The following is a 20623-nucleotide window of genomic DNA, read 5'->3' on the forward strand; positions in this document are numbered from 1 at the left end:
GATGATGGTGTTTGTGTTCAGGGAAGAATACTGCAGAAAAATACTGCGGAAAATACTAAAAACAGCCAACTGAAAGAAGCTTAGAGTCTAGAGGAAGAGAGGCAAATCACACATCAGGGGCAGCGTTTTAAGGGTTAGGAGAGAAGTTTAGACAAACTGCCAAAGGAATTCACGAGGGAAGGAGAGCAGGAAAGCATCCAGGGAAGGGGCTGACGCAAGGTGGCCTGGAGGGGTGGCTGGGGGGGTGGTGGGGAGACAACCAATGAAGAGCTGCGTTGTCAGCTTTGACAGAACAGTTGGAGATGTGGGAAAGTAAGGTGAGAGAGAGGACAAAAAGAGTGAGGCCAGCCATAGTGTCTAGAATCCAGTATAGGCGATCTGGTCTGGCTTGTGGATGAGTTCGGGACAGGGTACCGATGGGCAGTCTGGGGGAGAGATAAAAGGTCAGGACATCAGGAGAAAGGGGGAGGGACCCCACTCAGGGATAAGTGAGCAGAGACTGACAGAGAGGTGAGGGTGGATGGGCACAGTACCACAGTGCCCTGCGGGCTGTGCTCCTCAGCTCAGTACTAACCAAACCTCCTGTGACAAGCCCCAGGGAGAAAGCAGGGGTCAGAGGCAAAAAGAGCCCCACCTGAATTTCATTTGTCTAAGGAAAAGTAATGCTGTTGATACATACCTTTAAAAGCCCCACTTGCAAAATGAACATACAGTAAACTTAACCTTTTCTTTTGTGCACAGTTCTAGATTTTCACACATGTGTAAATTTGTGTATCCAGGATCACAACCAAGAGACGAGTTCCCTCTAAAGCTCCTTCATTCTCTCCACATCTGTAACCCCAGGCAACCCCTGTCCTGTTCTCCATCACCATGCTCTCTCTTCTGGAATGTCATAGAAATACAACCATATAGCACATAATCCCTGAGCCTGGCTTCTTCTACCCATAGAAATGCCTTTGGATTCATTCAGATTACTGTGCCTATCAGCACCTTGCCCCTTCTTAGTGCTGAGCACCGGTTTTCTATCGTATGGATGTCCCACAGCTGGTCTATCCATTCATCTGCGGAGGAAATTCAGGTTGTTTCCCTTTTTTTTTTTTTAAAAAAAAAAAAAAAGATTTTATTCATTTACTTGACAGACAGAGATCATAAGTAGGCAGAGAGGCAGGCAGAGAGAGAGGAAGGGAAGCAGGCTCCATGCTGAGCGGAGAGCCCGGTGCGGGGCTCGATCCCAGGACCCTGAGATCATGACCCGAGCTGAAGGCAGAGGCCTTAACCCACCGAGCCACCCAGGCGCCCCAGGTTGTTTCCCATTTTTTTGGTGGTTATGACTAGAGCTGCTGTATACATTTGTGTACAGGTTTTTTTGGGGTTTGGACACAAGTTTTCAGCTCTCTGAAAGGAGTAACCTGGATCCTATGGAAAATGTACATCTAACTTCATAAGAAACTTCCAAGATGTCTCCCAGAGTGGCTTTACCATCCTACCCCCTCACCAGCCACGTAGGAGGGATCCAGATGTTCTACGTCCTCAAGGAGAGTTAGTATTGTCAGTACTCGTAATTTAGCTAATCTAAAAGATATGCAGTATTATCTCAGTGGGGCTTAAATTTGCATTTATCTAATGGGCTAATGATGTTCTCTTTTTTGGCCATCTGTATATCTTCTTTGGTGAAGCATCTGCTCGTGTCTTTTGCCCATTTTTAAATTGGGCTTTTTGTCTCCTTACTGTTGAGGGCTGGGCCTCCTTTACATATTCTGATGCCAGTGTTTTGTCCGACGTATGATTTATCACTAGTTTCTCACAGCTCGCCTTTTTATTCCCTTAATGGTGTCTTTCACAGAGTCAAAGTTTCTCATTTTGATGAAGTCCAATTTCACAATTTATTTCTTTTGTGGACTGTGTTTTGGTGTCAGGTCTGGGCACCCTCTGCCCAGCCGCAGGCCACAGAGATGGTCTCCTGTGTGTTCCTCCTGGACCTCTACACAGTTCACATGTCACGATCCACTTGGGGCTCATTATTGTTATCATACGTAAGGTTTTGGTTGAAGTTTGTTTGTATGTCGTTGTCCAATTGTCAACTCCATGAAAGAAAAGACATTTCTACATTGGATTACCTTTGAACCTTTGTAAAAAATCAGTTTGTAATATTTCTGTGGGTCAGTTTCTGGGTTCTCGATTCTCTATTCTGTCTCATTGACCTACGTTTGGATCGAATCCTCCACCAATACATCGCTGTCTCCATTACTGCAGCTTTATAATAAGTCTTAAAATCAGATAATGTGATTCCTCTAATCAGATAAAGTTGTTCCTCTTTTTCAAATTATTTTTCAAAACTATTTTAGTTTCTCTGCCTTTCCATTACATTTTATAATTAGTTGTGTATATATATCTACAAAGAGTTCTGTTGCGATTTTGATTGGAATTGCTTTAAATCTATGGACCAATTTGGGAAAATTTGGTATCTTTATTCTGTTGAGTCTTCCAGTCATAAACACAAGACATCTTTCCATTTATTCGGTTCTCACTGATTTCTATGATGAGCATTTTGAAATTTTCACATAGGTAACTCACATATGTTTTATTCAATTCATACCTAAGTATTTCATTCTTTTGGATTGGTTATAAGTGGCATTGTGTTTTTAATATCAGTTTCTAATAGTTCACTGCTGGCCTACAGAAAGGTGATTAATTTGTGTGTTGACCTTGTCTCCTGTGATCTTGCTAAATTAACTTAATAGTTATAGGAGTTTATTTGTTTTGCTAAGTCTCTTGGGATGTTCTATATACACAAACATGTCATCTGTCAATAAGGGAAACATTATTTCCTTTTTTCCAATCAATGTGTCTTTGATTTCTTTTACGGTCCTATTGCTTTGGCTAAGACATGCAGTATGACATTGAACGGGAGTGATGACAGCAGATACCTTTGTCTTATTTCCCATCCTAGGGGAACACATTCAATCTTTTGCCAGTAAGTATATCAGCTGTAGGTTTTATGCAAATGTCCTTTATCAGGTTAAGGAAATTCTCTCCTATTCCTAGTTTTCTGGGAGTTTATAACAAAAATACAACTTGAATTCTGTCAAAACCTTTTTCTACTTCATTGAATATGATCCTGAGGTTTTGGTTTTTCTTCTTTACCCTGATAACTTGATGGATGACAATGATTGGTTTTTGAATACTGAACAGCCTGTCATTCCCTGGATAAAATTCCATTTGGTCATGATGTATTTTACATATATGTGCATGATATATGTATATATTACACACATATATACTTGCTAATGTTTTGTTGAGAATTTTTACATTTGTTTCATGAAGTATATTTGTCTGTAGTTTTCTTTTCTTGTACTCCCCCCGGCCCCACTCCAGGTAATAAGAATCTCAGAAAATAAGTTAGGAAGTATTTCCTCCTCTTAACTTATTGGAAAGGACTGTGTAGAGTTGGTGATATTTTTCTTTTAATGTTTGGCAGAATTCAAACATTGATGGTTTGATGGTTCCCAGTGGAACCATCTGGGTCTGAGATTTCTTTTTCAGAAGATTTTTAACTACAAATTCAATTTCTTTATTTGGGACACTTTAGGCTTTCCATTTCACCTTGTAGGAGTTTTACCTCTCATCTAAGTTGCCAACTTTACATGGATACAGTTGTTTATAGTATTCCCTCATGGCCCCTCTAATGTCTGAAGAGTGTGTAATAATATCTCCTTTTTTATTTCTGTTATTGGTAATTTGTGTTTTCTTTTCAGTCATTCTTGCAAAAGGCTTACCATCCTTATTGGTTTTCTTTTAAATCACCTTTTGGCTTTTCTCTATTATTTTTCTGTTTTTTTCAATCTTATTGATTTCTGCTCTTATAATTTTCATTCTTCTTTTTGTCTTGAATTTATTTTGCTCTGCTGTTTATAGTTTCTTAAGGTAGAAGCATAGTTACTGATTTGAGACATTTACTCTTTTCCACTATAACTATTTAATGCTATAGATTTTCCTCTAAGCACTGCTTTAGCTGCAACCTACAAGTTATAATATGTGGTATTTTTATTTTTGTTCAGTTCAAAATATTTTCTAAAATTCCTTGAGACTTCCTCTCTAACTTTTGAATTACTTAGAAGCCATACTGTTAATTTCCAAGTTTTAGAGGTATCGTTCTTGCAATCTTTCTGTTTGTAACTTAGTTTCATTCATCTAGACTTCTTTACATTTATTTTGTGAAACAGGATTTGGTGAGTGTTCAATGTGCACTTGAAAAGTGTGTATTCTGGCATTGTTTGGTGGAGTGTTCTATAAATGTCAAGCAGTTCCTGTTAGTTGATGGTGTTCTTCAGTTCTTCTAAACCCTTGCTGAATTTCTATCTACTAGTTCTACTACTGATAAGCATATTAAAGACATATTTCAGTTCTTTATGCTGTGCTTCATGCATTTTGGAGCTCTGTTGTTAGGTGTATACACATTCAGAGTTGTTATGTGTTCTTGGTAAACTGACTATCATTATGTAATGCCACTCTTTATTCCTGGTAAATTTTTGCTCTGAAATATTTTATATTAATACAATCACTCTGGCTTTCCTTTCATTAATGTTTGTGTGATATGTCATTTCCCACAGTTTTACTTTGAGCCTACTTATATCATCATATTTTAAGCAAATACTTTGTGAACAGCATATGGTTAAGTCATTAAAGAATTCATTCTGACACTCTCTTTTAGTTGGCACGTTTAGATCACTGAGAGTTCATGGGATTATATGTTTGGATTTAGGTGTACCATTTTACCATTTCTGTTTTGTTTTATTTTCATTCTTTGTTTTTTGTTGTTTTCTATTTCTCTTATCTTGCCTTCTTTTGGATTGTTTATTTCACTTTGATTTAATTTAAAAAGTATTTCATTTTAGTCTATCATGTTTTTATTTACTACAGTTCCTTGTATAGTGTCTAGTAATCACTCTATGGATTACAATATAAAAACTTATCATTTGAGGGCCAACTTAGACTATTTTACCATTTCAAGTAGAATGTAGAAACTTTATTCCATTTAGTTCCCTATATCCTCCCTCCTTTCATGTTGTAGTTATCTTATGCATGGTATCTACATATGCTGAATCATATCAGATTATGTTACTTTTCCTAAATGTCAGACAATCTATTCTATGTAGCCAGATATTTACCATTTCTGTTACTCTTCCTCTATATCTCTTATCCCAAGCTTCCATCTGGTATCATTTCCTTTCTGTTAGAAAAACTTTCTTAGAAATTCTTTCAGAGCAGGTCTACTGATAGAAAAACTTTTAGTGATTTTTTTTATTAAAAATTTTTCTTTATTTATTCAACAGACAGAGATCACAAGTAAGCAGAGAGGCAGTCAGAGAGATAGGGGGAAGCAGGCTTCCCGCTGTGCAGAGAGCCCGATGCAGGACTCCATCCCAGGACCCCGAGACCATGACCTGAGCCGAAGGCAGAGGCTTAATCCACTGAGCCACCAGGTGCCCTATTTTTGTTTTGTTTTCATTTGAAAATGTCTTCACTGACCTTCACTTCTGATGGATATTTTTACTGGATCTAGAATTCTGGGCTAATGGTTCTTTTCCTTCAACTTTTAAAAAATACTGTGTCACTACCAGATGGCTTCCATGGTTTCTGATAAGAAATCCATGGTGCTATTTAGATTTGTCCTATGTAGCTGGTCTTGGTCTGTCCTGCAGTTCAGATTGAAAGGCTATGGTACACTAAGGTCAGACCCATGCATATTCAGTTTGGTGGTGAGCTCAGATCTCATAACCCTCTTTATATGGTCACTTCCCTGAGCTACTTCTCAGATCTCTGCCTAGTATTTTTTTGGTTCCCATGGCTTCCTTTTTGTTTCTCTGGTCAGAAAGTTGGTTCTTAAATAATCCAATCAAGAAATGGGCAGAGGATATGAACAGACATTTCTGCAAAGAAGACATCCAGATGGCCAAAAGACACATGAAAAAGTGTTCCACATCACTCGGCATCAGGGAAATACAAATCAAAACCACAATGAGATACCACCTCACACCTGTCAGAACGGCTAAAATGAACAAGTCAGGAAAATATCAGATGCTGGCGAGGATGCAGAGAAAGGGGGACCCTCCTACACTGTTGGTGGGAATGCAAGCTGGTGTAACCACTCTGGAAAACAGCATGGAGGTTCCTCAAAAAGTTGAAAATAGAGCTACCCTATGACCCAGCAATCGCACTCCTGGGTATTTACCCTAAAGATGCAAACGTAGTGATCCAAAGGGGCATGTGCACCCGAATGTTTATAGCAGCAATGTCCACAATAGCCAAACTATGGAAAAAACCTAGCTGTCCATCAACAGATGAATGGATAAAGAAGATGTGGTATATATATGTATATATATACAATGGAATACTATGCAGCCATCAAAAGAAATGAAATCTTGCCATTTGTGACGATGTGGATGGAACTAGAGGGTATTATGCCTAGCGAAATAAGTCAATCAGAGAAAGACAACTATCATATGATCTCCCTGATATGAGGAAGTGGAGAAGCAACATGGGAAGTTTGGGGGGTAGAAAAAGAATAAATGAAACAAGATGGGATCGGGAGGGAGACAAACCATAAGAGACTCTTAAACTCACAAAACAAACTGAGGGTTGCTGGGGGGAGAGGGGTAGGGAGAGGGTGGTTGGGTTATGGACATTGGCATGAGTACAGTGTCACTTTGGTGTGATCTAACATTAAAAAAGTATCAAAAGGAAACTATACTGCATATCAACATGGAGTTTACTAAATCAATACAACTACTCTTCCTACCCATTGAGGGTAACTTGGGCATCCACACTGGCCCAGCTAGGGCACACGGGGTGAGGGGCAGAGGTGTAGGCTCCCAGAGCTCTGGAATTCCATAGGGATATTTTACCTGCTGTTCAGGAGCTACGTGAGATTTAGCACAGCAGTTGGCATTCTTACAAGGTGACCTTGCTTATGGTATATCAAGAGGACTTAAGGAAGGAGAGGCACTGTGGAAAGGAAGGTGGGAGAGGACCATGGTTCCAAGAGCAGGTGTTGTGGAAGGGGAATACACACATGTACACACACAAACACATCCCTCTTTCATTTCTCTGATAGGTGAAACTTTGAAGGCCCTTCTGTTGCAGGGGATTTCATGAGGCATATTATATAAACCATGCTCAATGTTTCTCTCCCCTCCTTGATGAGGAGATGATCACAGATGTGGATATTTAGTGTGCAAGACTGGGCTTTACACTCAACCACTCAAGAAGGATCGCTGTAGATGGATGAGGAGCAGGGCCTTTTGAGACGCTTATGGCACAGGCCAGGAAGGAAGATGTTCATGTCCTATCCTCCTAGGAGAGGCCCCATGGCAGGGATAGGGAGTTCGGGCAGGCAGCTGAATGTAAACATGCTCTTATAGGTTTGTGTCCTCGGCCCTCTCTAAATTCACAAAGGTACACGACAGTGGTTCAGTTACATTTTATATGTCACCAAAAATCCTGGGTTTCCCTAAAGGGAAGAAATGAAAAATCATTGTATCAGAACTTCTGATCTGTGAACTAGATCGCCTGGGTGGCTCAGTGGGTTGAGCCGCTGCCTTCGGCTCAGGTCATGATCTCGGGGTCCTGGGATCGAGTCCCGCATCGGGCTCTCTGCTCAGCGGCGAGCCTGCTTCCCTCTCTCTCTCTCTGCCTGACTCTCTGTCTACTTGTGATCTCTCTCTGTCAGGTAAATAAATAAAATCTTCTAAAAAAAAAAAAGAAAAAAAAAAGAATAAAGATAAAGTCAGTGAAAAGAGGAAAAAATTACTATCATCATGAGGGGACTCTTCCTTTTAACCTACTTCATGTGCAGACAGGTTGGGCTGGTGGGCATCTTCCGCTTAAGCCTCTCCAGCATCTAGAGAGACAGTATCTGTCACACCAGACACACTTCCATACTAGGATCTCTTCCTGATGTTTAATCCCAAGGATGGCATCTTTTAAATTGGCCCCCACAAGTCTAGTTATGTTAACTGAGTAGATAGAACATGCCGATGAGGGAAAAACAAGATGCTTTTCTGAATCACATGTGGTTGGCCAAATGGAGTAAAAGCTGAAAAAAATCAAATGCTACCCAATAAAGTTGGAAGCCAATGGCCAGAACTGGTGACAGAAACAGTGGTAGGCTGCCCTTGTTGCCAAGAGCAGCTGGGTTTTTGAGTAGAAGGTATAACAATAGGTCTATAAGTATGCAGTTCTATGTAGAGTGACTTTTTCCTGCAGAAAGTCTCCATGGGGACAATGCAAAAGGTAATTTATGAGGCATATTAGTTTCACACTTACAGGTACTACTGGAAGTTAAAGAGTGGTTGGGGTAGCAGAGAATCAGGAAGGTACAGTTTAGCTGAAGGAGCATCAGAAAAATTTCCAGAAAATGTGAGTTCTCATCCTGGTTCTGCCACTTAAGCCTAGAGAGAGTGGGCAACCCACCTCCACAGGCCTTACGTTCCTTTTATAAAATAGTGAGGACAGTGATATGGTGATTTCAAACCAGAGAATTATAAAAATTTTTCTGAAATTCCTTCTCCATCAGAAGATGAGTTCTAAACCCCCCTTCCTTGAGTTGGGCTGGCTGACCTCAGTGACTTGCGTCTAGAGAACAGAACACAGCATGCACAAGGGAACTGCTTGACTTCCAAGGCCAGGCAGTAAGAGGACACACAGCTCCCTTCTAGCTTTCTCACCCATGCATGCATGCCCTGGAACCCAGTCACCTGTTGTGAGGAAGCCACCTTCATGTGGAAAGCCACAGTCCCAGCTGACAGCCTACATCAACCACTAGGTATGGAAGAAAGCATGTCTTTGGGTGGTTGCAGCTTACCATCTTTTTTTTTTTTTTTTTTTAAGATTTATTTATTTATCTTAGAGAGAAAGAGAGATGTGAAGAGGAAGCGAATCTAAAGCAGACTCCCCGCTGAGCAGACAGGGTGAGGCAGGCTCTATCCCATGACCCATGCCATCACAACCCCAACAGAAACCAAGAGTGGACACTCAACCGACCAGGCCACCTGGGCGCCCCTCCAGCCCAGCATCTTTGAGCTGCTCTAAGCGAGACCATAGGGAATAGCATTCCCTGCCAGGCCCCATCCCAGCTGAAGATCCATGGGCAAATGAATGCTGTCACTCTAATCTTTCCATTTTGGAGAGGTTTGTTACACAACAACAGACGCAGGAAGAATGAATGGCTAAGGCAACGACTGGTGATGCCCAAGAATCCTTCTAGACCAGGACTTCTGGAGTATTGAAACTGGGCTAATTTCCCATTATAGGATGAGACAGAAACCGATCAGCATGTAGACTTGGTCTTTCAAACCTGAGAATTATAAACCAAGCAAAATGAACCTGTCTGCAAAGGCTTATTAGGATTGGGTCTTACACTTCTTTTGAAGTCTCCACAAAAGATTTTGGGGAACTTGAAACACAGGAAGTGGTTGAGGAAGGATCCAATATCCTCCACAGTAAGACAGTTATATCCATGAAAGGTTAACTTCCATGAAGAATCAGTTAGGGTCTGATCAGCCACATGAACAAAGACTTTAGAAGAGGATTCCTCTTAAAATTTGAAAGGCACTGTATATAAACTAGATGGGAAATATGTCAGAATATTAACAGTGGCTCTCTCTAAGTAGCGATGGTTATGAATGAGCTTTGTTGACTTTTTTTTAAACATTTCACTGTTTTTCAAATGTTGTTTTGGTGTTTTTTCATATGTAAGAAAATGTGCAACAATGATGGGGATAAAATTGATAAAAGACAGTATTGGGCAAAGCATGTTCCATGGAAAATCATGAAGAATTATTTAGAGAAAAAAGAAGGACTACGGCCAGAGAAATTTATTTTGTTGTTACTAATCTAGGTCTGGTTTTTTTTTTTCCAGATAATTTTAAAAATTCAGTTACCTAAAATAGAACAGACTTTGGGTTATTTGCTAATTGCCAACTTAGTATTTTGAATGGGCTATAAGGAGCCTTGACACTCTCCAAAAGGGAGGAAAAAGTAGACAGTATAGCCAAACTTATATTGGGGGCATTTCTTCAGATTAGTGTTTCCCATTCTTGGAAACTCTGTCATAAAGCAAGGTCCATTTAAGGTCAATGCAGACCTCTCCTGGGCCCAGGCCTGGGTCCTTGGGACAGTGCACACCTGTTCAGGTCCATGAGCTGGGCAGCCTTCTCCACCCCCAAACCGTGGGGGCTGGGGACACCACTGAGCTCAGGAGCTCGGTCCAAGGAGCGAATGTCACCTGGATGTGTGGAGATAGAAGTCACCCCACATGGTGCTAGATGGGTTAGGCTGGTGTTGCCCTCATCTCCTGGAGAATTCTGGAGTATATTTTCTACTGTAGAGATTGGTGAAGAGTTTGTGGGGCTCAGCTGGTGCTATCCTTTTCTCCTGAGATGTGACAGGGACATCTTCACTCTTAACCAGAGTTACTGGAAAATGTCAAGGCCCAAATGGGAAACTGGCCTAATTTTCTAGTGATTCTTACTGAACGGTCACACAGGGAGAATTTCACGGGAGCAAGCCTTAGGAACTTGTCACTGAAATTCTCAAAGGAATATTTAGCTTTTCCTGCAGAAAAGGAGCATGTTTAAAATGGCGGACTTCAGACCATCCTTTTTCAACTTAAAATTTATTGAAATGATCGAAAGGGCTTTTAGTGAATTCCTCTTTGCCTCAGATGCTCCCAGAGGGGTTCTGGGTATCTCTAGGCTAGGACTTTTCCAAGTTTCTAAGCCTACCAGGCACACAATTCTCCTTCTGACAATTCTTCTTAGCCGACCAAAGTACCCCACCAGGGTAGAAGCCAAGAGCCCCAAACAGAGGGAAGCCCCTTTTCTATTCTGCTGTTTACTGGGCCACAGTCAGAATTAGCATTCTGCCTGTGAGTATGGTTCTACTTTTTCCCTTTGTTTGGAATACAGAATCACTCATCTGGAAATTGCAGGGTAGTATGAATGAATCGTGTGCCCTGATATATCTACGTTCTTGCAAGGTCTGCTGCTGCCTTAATCACCAAATAAAACAAACAGAAAGGAAGTCTCAAACATTCTTTACTGCCATTTTTCCCCCCTCTGTCGGGGCTTAAGATGATGTGCATAACTCCCCAGTCAAGAGCCTATGAGGAAAAATACCAGCAAAATTAGCACGATCGGCTCCAGCTGGAAACATCAAGCTATCATGAAGAGGGCCAGGCTTTTCATTCTGCACCAAGCCTACACCCAGGGGCATCAGGAGAACTCGCACTTGGAGTTCTTCAGGTGGGCTACAACCTTCATGGATCAGACCAGCTTTTCCTTTCAGACCTACAGAATTTACATCCAGAGCAATGAAACAATAAAATGAGGCCAGTCTCCTCCTCTTAGCACAAGAGCACTTGGCTGAGAAACAGAGCTTATGAATTCCGATCATCACCTCAGCTCTGCTCAACACAGACCCTGCAGGATACATCTCTTCCTTTATGCTTGATTTCCAGAATGCCTCTCCGACTTACCCGAAGCCCTCTGAGGGCAGGGTAATGTTGTATCGCCTCCTCATTTCCTTCCACTTGTTTAGTGTTTTACTTAGGTAACAAATACAGACCGGAGGGTGACTGAATGGTCCAAGTCATTGGTCCACATTAATAAATTACCCCTGGGGAAACCAGGAGAAATGAGCAGCCTCCCAGCGACTGAGGCTTTCCCTTCTGCAACGCTGGCTTCTGCGAATGTGCATGTATGGGTTTCTTGGTTGCGGCCCCGGATCTCCCTCTTGCCTGACTTCAGCTTGTGTGTGCAAACCAGCATTCGCTGTAATGAGAACGCCAAGAATTGGCTCCTTCTGCCTGACACTCTTCATTCTTATTAATAAAAGGCAGCAATGGCTCTAATCTCACTATGTGTCTTCCCTCCTGCAACAAAAACATACTCAGTAATGGAAACAAAACTTCGCAGCTGGCAGGAGATGATGTCACTTTAATGAATGCTGATGAACTAATCACTTAATATGGGACAGAAGGAAGAGTCCATCACGAACGAGTTTCGGGTTAGTGTTCCGTTCTCTCAAGAAATGAGGGAAGCCGTACTTTACGACACTGTCAAGTTACAGACACTGGCTTTCTTGCAGGATTCCTATGGGACTCTCTGCCCCCTACCCCTTGGGCACGTGGTCACCCCAAAGGATTCCATTTACTGACTGTCATGGGAAGTTGTTAGGAGCCCAGACTCGGAATAATGCCTGAATTTGAATCCCTGCCTGCCACTGACTGGCTGTGTGATCCCACGCCTCGGCTTTCTCGGCTGTAAAATGGGGCCAATGATAATCGCGGTTGTGGGGTTGCTGTAAGGATCACAGAGGTCACACCTGCAAAATGCTGCAGGCACACAGTGAGGGCTCCGGACACCTTAGTGTTCCTTATTAGCCCCGTGTCCTCTACAGCGTTCCTTTACTTCCTGCCGAAACCCTACCGAGAGGCTGCTACTATCACCAGCCCCATTTCACAAAGGAAGAAACTGCAGCGAAGAGAAGTGTAGCAGCTCGTCTGAGGACAGAAAGTAAAAGTGTCAGGAGTCAAAGGCAGGCCTGACTCATTTTAAGCTGTGCACTTCCTGCCCACTGCTTCCTGGATGACCACACTCACACACAGACACACACACACACACACACAGACACACACACACACACCACAAAACTGCGTCACACCAGAATTAGAAAAGCAGGTGTATGATTGGACCACAAAATGGTCCACTGGGAACCTTGTTATCCGGGGGTTCCAAATGTCTCTCATCAAACTGTTTCCTTTTTTGAGTTCAAGGCCCGTGTTTTTTGCATTTTTCCTCTCAAAAAAACAGCAATCAGTTCTGACATACAATGGTACTCAAAACTCCCCGGATTTGCGTGGCAATTCACAGAAGAAAGCGGCACCGTGTCCTGGTTTAGAATACTTGATCAAACAATCCAAACAAACCAGGAATCCCCTAAAGCTTTGGAAAACTTGCCCAACAGAGCGCGTGTTTTCTGGAGACAATGAGGGTTTTGAGCTGAAGCTGAGCATTTCTAATCTCATGAAAAAAAAAATCGTGTGAGTGCAAACTGTTCCTATCAGACCTCCAGGTGGGGTTAGGGGAAGGGCCCCTCATGCTGCTACGCAGCCTGCTAGAAGTAGAGGTTTTGAAATGCAGATAATCTGAAGATTGTGGTCCTTTGTCTTGGTTTTTGCAAGTGTTATGAGGGATACTACATTATTTCTGGTGTTCTGGCAAACGGATCTGAGTATTGCCAAGCATTCTAGACCTGTTCCCCCTCTGAGGTCAAGGGGGGTGAGGGCTGGCCAGCAGCCTCACTGTCCTGGATGCGTGCAGGTACTGAGCCTCAGTTACCTCATCCATAGAATGGGCATACCAGGAAAACACGCCTCAAAGGAATGTTGAGATGCTGTGAGAGAATGCACAGAAAAGGACTTAGCATCAAAGGGTTAGGGCATCCAGGAAGCAGTCCATGACCACCGGCCATCGCTGCTGAGCTTTTCATGATGCCAACAAGAATACCCTGTCAATGTATGAAAGTGTCCTGCATTTTCACATATATGTGATGATTAGCATACGTGCACACGTGCGTGCATACACACACGAGAGCTTCTCTGTGTATTTTGTGGCTGATTCCCAAAATCAGCCTGGAGGAGAGCAGGGCAGAAATGACTGCCCGATGTGGGTGAGAAGGCGGTAGCTGAGAGAGGGGAGGGTGTCCCGGAATTCACGAGCTGGGACAGGGCTGGTATCCACCTCTGAGCCTACTCCATGGCTACCTGCGAGGGGACCGAGAGGCCAAACATGCGGAGGAAAGAACTGGAAGCCAGCCTGCCCATGATGGAGGGCAGGGAGATTCCATGCTCATCTGCTCTGGGCTGGTCTGTTCATCCACTTGTTAGTTGGGACCCCACAGATTCTGTGACCTTCGGAGGTTGTGGCTTAGGGTCTGAGAAGCACTGGTCTGTAAGCCCTGTTCCCTATGCCAAGGGAGGGTGTGTTACTTCAGAATAAATTGGGGTGTTGCTTGAATTGCTGTCTATGTAGATTTTTGTTAGAGAACATTTTCTTTTCCTTTTTTTAAAAAAGAGATTTTATTTATTTTCGAGAGAGAAAGAGCATGAGTGGGAGGGCCAGAGGGAGAGGGAGACAGACTCTCAAGCAGACTCCGCCCTGAGCGCAGAGTCCAACATGGGGTCCAAGTCAGGACCCTGAGGTCATGACCTGAGCCGAAACTGAGAGTCAGACACTCTGCCAAGTGCACCAGCCGGGCGCCCTGAGAAGAGTTTCGAACGTGGACCGGCAGAGATTAAGTGTATGGTGAACAGCCAGTGCAACCATCTTGGCTCTGGGCCCACCCTGTTCCACCTATACCTCTGGCCATTTCTGCGGCTCCCTGATTGTTCTGTAAGGAAATACTTGGGGAATGGACAAGCAATGCAGACGCCTCCTGTGCCCTGCGATTCACGGCGGGCAGGTCTGGAGTGGCCGGGGACTTGCTGTTCCCAGGCCTGCCACTCTTTCCCCCCTACAGGTGCCATGGAAGGCGGACGGCAAACTCTGAGGGCCCACCATTGCAACTGGAGGATTCTTTAAGTGACAACGAGGCTGTCGCTTCTGTGAAGGGAAGCAGGCAAAGCTTTCAGCTCTGCAGCTGTCTGCGAGCCTGCCACATACACACACACACACACAATGGTGGGAGCAGAAAGATGAGATCGGCGGAAGAAGGCTTATCCTCAGACCTGAGTGAAGGCTTTCCCCGGAGAGTACACCCTACTGCCAGGCCTGTCACCTGCAGCCTGATGGTCTGTTGTCACCTACCGACCACCTCCATTCACCTGTGTCCTCCTCATGTCATCTTTATTGCCCTGAAGCCTAGTATAGTAACTGCCCCTGGGGGCGAACTATGTGATGCTGAGAACATTCGAGGGCTCTTTACCCTCAAACTATCAACTCCATGACTCTACACACAGTAGGAGTTCAATAAATACCCAGTGAAGGAATAAGCAAGGATAGGGTTATAACAGCTCTGACACACCAGCTACCAAGCTAGGATTTCTGGCCAACCCCATAAGCGCAGAAGATATGGGAGCTCCAAGTGCCGATGAAGAAACTGGGGCAGGGTATATGGAAGGCTTAGTGCGCGAGCAGGATTACTACGTGCTCAGTGTGTGGGAAGGATGATCCCTATTATTGTCCACAGTGGGGCCAGGATTTGAACCCACACATGCCTGGCTCTGGCCAGGCTGCCTTACCAAGCAGTGCTGTGCTGGGAAAGCGGTAACCAGTGGCTTCTGAAAGGGTTCATACACAAACGTGTGAAAAATATAAACCACTTGGCAAGTCCCAGACAATGAGGAACTTCAGGATAAGGAACAAAATCGAGGGAGCTGGTCTACATGTCTTTTTTTTTTTCAGTAGAGCGCTGCAGTATTTCAAGGACAGTGGATACCAGGAGCCTGCCCCCCAGCGGCCTGTCTTGCCGGTGTTCTCATCCATGCTGAGCGAGGACAAACCCTCTGAAGCCTGGCAGACCACAAGGAACACGCCGAGGCATGAAACCCGCTCTTTCTTACCTCTTTGCCCTGTCTTTCTCATCTTCATCCATTAGATTTTCTATGCAGTTTTTCCTGCAAAAAGAGAACAGATGATTATTGTTCTGCTTCTAGACCTTTCTTACAGGTCCATCTGGGTGTCATCACTTTGTTCTTATCTAACCTACATGCCTGAGCCCAGAGGTTCTCAAACTTTTGGGTTCCAGCAAGACCCTCTCCACTCTCAACAATGACTGAGGACACTGCAGAGCTGTTGCGTATGCGGGTTCAAACTGAGACATCTTAAATATGCAAGCACTCATTCCGTTAGATGTCAGAACCATGCAGTTATCAGACGTCAAAGAGCTTCTAGAAATGTTCACTGTATATACACGAGAGTAAAAAAGGCAAATAATGTGTTACTATTAGGAAAGTTGTTTTGACCTCCCCAGGGGTCCCCAGATCACACTTTGACAGCCATTGTCTAGACCCAGCTCAAGAAGTATCTGTTTATCCCAGATCTTAAACCTGCAAGGTGCCCATGACAGTGGAAAGCACAGACACCATTTATATATCATTCATTCAAATACACAAACCCCTCTTTCCTGCAGCCAGGAAAAAACAGGGCCCTAATCCTTCCTTTAAGGCATTTACACTTCCCTAGACAGTCGAGGCGCACAGATGCAAAAAATTAAGTAACAATCCAGGAATGTTCTTGCAGCCCGAAGTCATCAGAGACGACCTCACGGCTCAGAGCCTGCACTCTCCCAGACAGCTGGCTGGATGTCTGAAGCCCTACAGATCCAGGTTCCTCTGCCACACGCAGGCCTGTGAGTCTTTACGCCTCAGAGCCATGGCGCGGACTCCTTATTTTATTCACACTCTTCCCAGGGTCATGTCTGGGGTGGGCCTCCTCCAGCCAGCCCTCCAAGCAGAAACACTCTCTGGGTGTCCATGAGGCCAGAGCCTGCAGGGGAATGGAGGTGAAGCCTGTGGTGGCCGAGCAGGCAGAGTGACTGGGATATGGGATGAGGGTGGGGACCCCGGAAGAGCTGAGTCACCATTGCCCACACGCCTCTGTTCTCAGAGGGTCTGAACCAAACCCGACACTTTGCAAATACACTAACACTCTCGAAACTTCAAGTGGTAGCTATGTTTTAATGGGGCAGATGAATCTTTGTCTAAGATCATCTGGTTTTGTGATTTCGGTTTGGTACGTGCCCTGAGTGCACTGGGACAGGTGGGAACTGGAGGAGGAGGGAGAAGTCTGCAGTTCCAAAGCTTACGCTCTGTTTACACACACGCTCCATTCAGTCAACGGCCACCATATTTTAAGGATAGCTTCGTGAGACACACCAGTCAACAGTGGAGGCTTGTGTCGTAATTAAAATGGGGTTACCACATCTGCAAATGGGCATGTGCTTAATGTTTTCCAGATGGAATCTGGTCAAAGTTTTGAGACATGAAAAACATGGCGCCAGGTCTGTGCTCCCAGGAAAGTGTCAGCTACGCATATGTCCAGGGCGTGAGCGAGGACCCAGCCAGGCCAAGCCCTTCACCAGGGTCCCCCCCGGGACAGAGCATGTTCATGGGAGGAATGTGGGCTTCACGCTGATTTCCTGAGGTTCCGGAATCCTGGGGTTACCACGATTACTGGGATTGCTTAGTCATTAGTGAAAATTTACAAGTGACTAATAGCTGTTCTTTATCAACTCCATCTTCTCTGTTTTATACTTGTTGGTCCTTAAACATTTCCTGAATCCATGAAGCCTTGATGACCTACCCCTACTTCACTTCTTCCTTGTCCCTCCCGTTTCCTTGCCTGATTCTTCTCACGTGACCCCTGTCTACATTATTCTGCTCAAGTGCACCTGTGTGAAGAGAAGTCACCTAAGCCAGGTTCCCCGGGGGGCACAGGCCATCGGAGCGCCACGCCTACTGAGCCTATAGTCTCCCATGACCTCCCTTTATTAGAAAGACAGAGAGAGAGAGAGAGAGAGAAAGCAAGCATGAGCAGTGGGGGAGGGGCAGAGGGAGAGAGAGAGGCAGACACCCTGCTGACCAGGGAGCCTCATTCCAAGACTCTGAGACCATGACCTGAGCCGAAGGCAGGGCTGACGTTTAACCTACTGAGCCACCCAGGGACCCCTCCATGGTTGTTTTTTGTTGTTATTTTTTTGTACTAAAGAAACTGCAATGAAATACATATTACATAAAATGTAATTTAAGTGGACAGTTCAGGGGTTAAGTGCATTCACACTGTTGTGAAACCATCACCGCCGGCTCCAGAACTCCCTTCATCTTGCAAAGCTGCAACTCTGTGTCCATCAATCACTAACTCCCCATTCTCTCTCCCCCAGGCCGGGCAGCCACCACTCTACTTTCTGCGTCTGACCACTCCACGCCCCTCCTATAACTGGAGTCATTCGGTATTTTTCCTTCTGTGGCAAGCTTATTTCAATGTTAGCATAATGTCCTTAAGGTTTATCATGTCATAGCGTCTATGGGGATTGTCTTCCTTTTTAAGGCTGAATAAATAGTCCACTGTGTTTCTATCACATTTATTTACCCAGTCATCCATCCACGCACACCGAGCGGCCTCCACCTTCTGATTATCACAAGTGGTGCCTCTACGAACACGGCTATACCCCCCACCCCTGTATTTTTGAGCCATCCTCTTATTTCAGGATGTGGGGGAGCTAGACAGGGCCAAAGGCACGCAGGAGATGGGGGGGGGGGTGCAAAAGACAGAAATTTTTTTTCTGGGAACTCTGGTTAAAAGAACAGCCGAGAAGTTTAAGAGGCGGTAACCACTCTTCTCAATTGCACAGTTTGCAATGAGGATTTTGAGCAGCGATTTTTTTTTACAGCCACACAGCCGAGGAAGAGAAAAGGGAGCTTAAACGAAGGCAGAGAAGATTCTGTCTGGGGTTGGGAAAATAACTGTTGATGTGATCAACCCCCACCCAGCGTGGACAGTGGAGGGAAGCTACAGAATCTTCACTCAGGACAACCACATGTTCTAAGTGCCCTAGACATTTATGAGATCTACTGGTCAAAATCCCAACAGGAAATGAGACTTTGTTACAAAGGTGTGTGGGGGGTCTAGGGGAACCCAGAGGGATGGCATGGTTACCTAGGATTGGTATCAGACAAGCTGTTAATACCTCCGAGGGTAAAGGGACCAGAGGGAAAAAGGTTCCCAGACCTGGAAGGAGTATGTCATGGAGGGGAGGGGGCATTTGGTGGAAGGATGCAGCCAGCCTGAAGAAACCTTTTCATTAAGAGAGAAGTCAAGGGAATGAATACCTCACCTCACTCTCCAACTGTCCCGTCTCCCGCTGGTGTCTCCTATTGGCTATACCCAGAAGGCTGAAGCGGGGCGGGGGGGGGGGGCATGACATCATCAGTGTGGGGGAACCCCGGGTGCAGAGAGAAGGGTGGAGAGGCTTGGAGGGGGACAGGAAGGATACCCAGCATGTCAGTAATGTTCGTTCCTGAGAGGCTCTTTCAGTTCTGGGTTTCTTGGATTTTCTGGAACACAAATTATTTGGAGTCTTTCAAAACATTTACATTTCCCCACATTTGAAGGATAGGCACCTGCCTCTAGGAACTAAACACTCAAGAAATAATAACATAATAATGATGAGAGGCTGAGGAAAGAGAGCCTAGCAGAGAAGATCCTTGGAACTATTTAAGCCACAAAATCAGTAATTATAGATTGTAACCCAAAGAAGAAACTATTCATGAGTCCATACGGATACAAATAATTAAACAAATAAATAAAGGGGCGCTTGGGGGGGGGGCAAATCTCCCTTACAGAAGAACTGCAATTCATAAATGTTGAAGGCGTATAGGAAACAGAAAATCACCACCAGTACCCCGTAGTGATAACTGTTTCAGGCAAGCTCCATTGAAGGATGCTGAAAATAATACGCAAAAGTTTGTGAAGACAGGATATCGACATAGTTTAAAGTATCTCCCTCGATATACTTATTAATTACAAAGGAGAAGGGCAACTTTACAAGTGGAGAAGGTTGGCAGACACCACCTACCCTAGGGGTCAAAATTAACATCACCAGTCTAAGTTACACTCGAGTCTCAAGTGCTCGTTCTCTTGGGTGTTTATATCTCAGAGTGTAACTACTGTATCATAGCATAACTGCATGCTTAGTTTACTAAAAAGTGCCAGCTGTTTTCCAAAGTGAACGTACAGTTTTATGTTTGCACCAGAAGCGTGTGAGAGTTCCAGTGGCTCATTCTTGCCAACACTTGGTAATGGTTTCTTGCTTCTGGTCATTCTAGTGGGTGTGTTGTGGGAGCTCACTGGGATTTGAATTTGCATTTCCCTCAAGATTGATGGTGCTGAGTATCTTTTCATGTGCTTATTGACCACTGAGATAGCTTCTTTTGTGAGGTGTCTGTTCAAGTTTTCTTGGCTATTTCTTCTTTCTTCTTAAAAATTGGGCTGTTTGTCTTCCTTGTACCGATCTGTGGAAGTTTCTCTCTTCCATATACAGGACTCTACCAGATCTAGATATCAGTTTGTGAACATTTTCTCCCAGTCTGTGGCGCTAGCCTCTTCACGTTCTTGATGGTGTCTTTTAAATTTGATAAAGTCCAGTTTATAAATTGTTAATTTCATGGTCAGTGATTTTTGTGTCCTCTGAAATCTTCGCCACTTCAGTGTCATGAAGAATTATCCTCTTTTCTTCTAGAAGCTTTATCATTTTAGCTTTTACATTAAGATCTATAATCCATTACAAATTAAAAATTTTTCCCCTCCAATCTGGACATTCAGGTACTCTAGGATCATTTACCGAAAAGACATTTCTTTCCCTATTGAATTGCAGTGGCATTTTGGTCAAATGTCTCGTATGACCCTATATGTATATTTACAGAATCTATTCAGGTTTATCTATCTACAGGGTTTCGGTGGCACGCAGACACACAGGATAAACATTTTTAAAAATTAACTTTGTTTTTTAGAACTCTTTCGCCTTTTCAGAAAATGCAAAGGCATTACAGACAGTTCCTACATAC

At 44.0% G+C, this 20623-nt stretch overlaps 1 protein-coding gene across 7 annotated transcripts in view; it reads right to left on the reverse strand.

Moving 5' to 3' along the window:
- The window catches only part of NPAS2 (neuronal PAS domain protein 2), a 156630-nt gene that overhangs the window by 68156 nt on the left and 67851 nt on the right, over positions 1-20623 (reverse strand). For all 7 annotated transcript variants that reach the window (XM_045981207.1, XM_045981205.1, XM_045981204.1 and 4 more), the window contains exon 2: positions 15623-15676. In XM_045981207.1, coding sequence (XP_045837163.1) covers positions 15623-15654 — 32 coding nt within the window. In that variant the 5' untranslated portion in view covers positions 15655-15676. The remainder of the gene's footprint in view (positions 1-15622; positions 15677-20623) is intronic.

This window comes from Meles meles, chromosome 16, assembly GCF_922984935.1.
Source record: "Meles meles chromosome 16, mMelMel3.1 paternal haplotype, whole genome shotgun sequence".
Classification (NCBI taxonomy): domain Eukaryota; kingdom Metazoa; phylum Chordata; class Mammalia; order Carnivora; family Mustelidae; genus Meles; species Meles meles.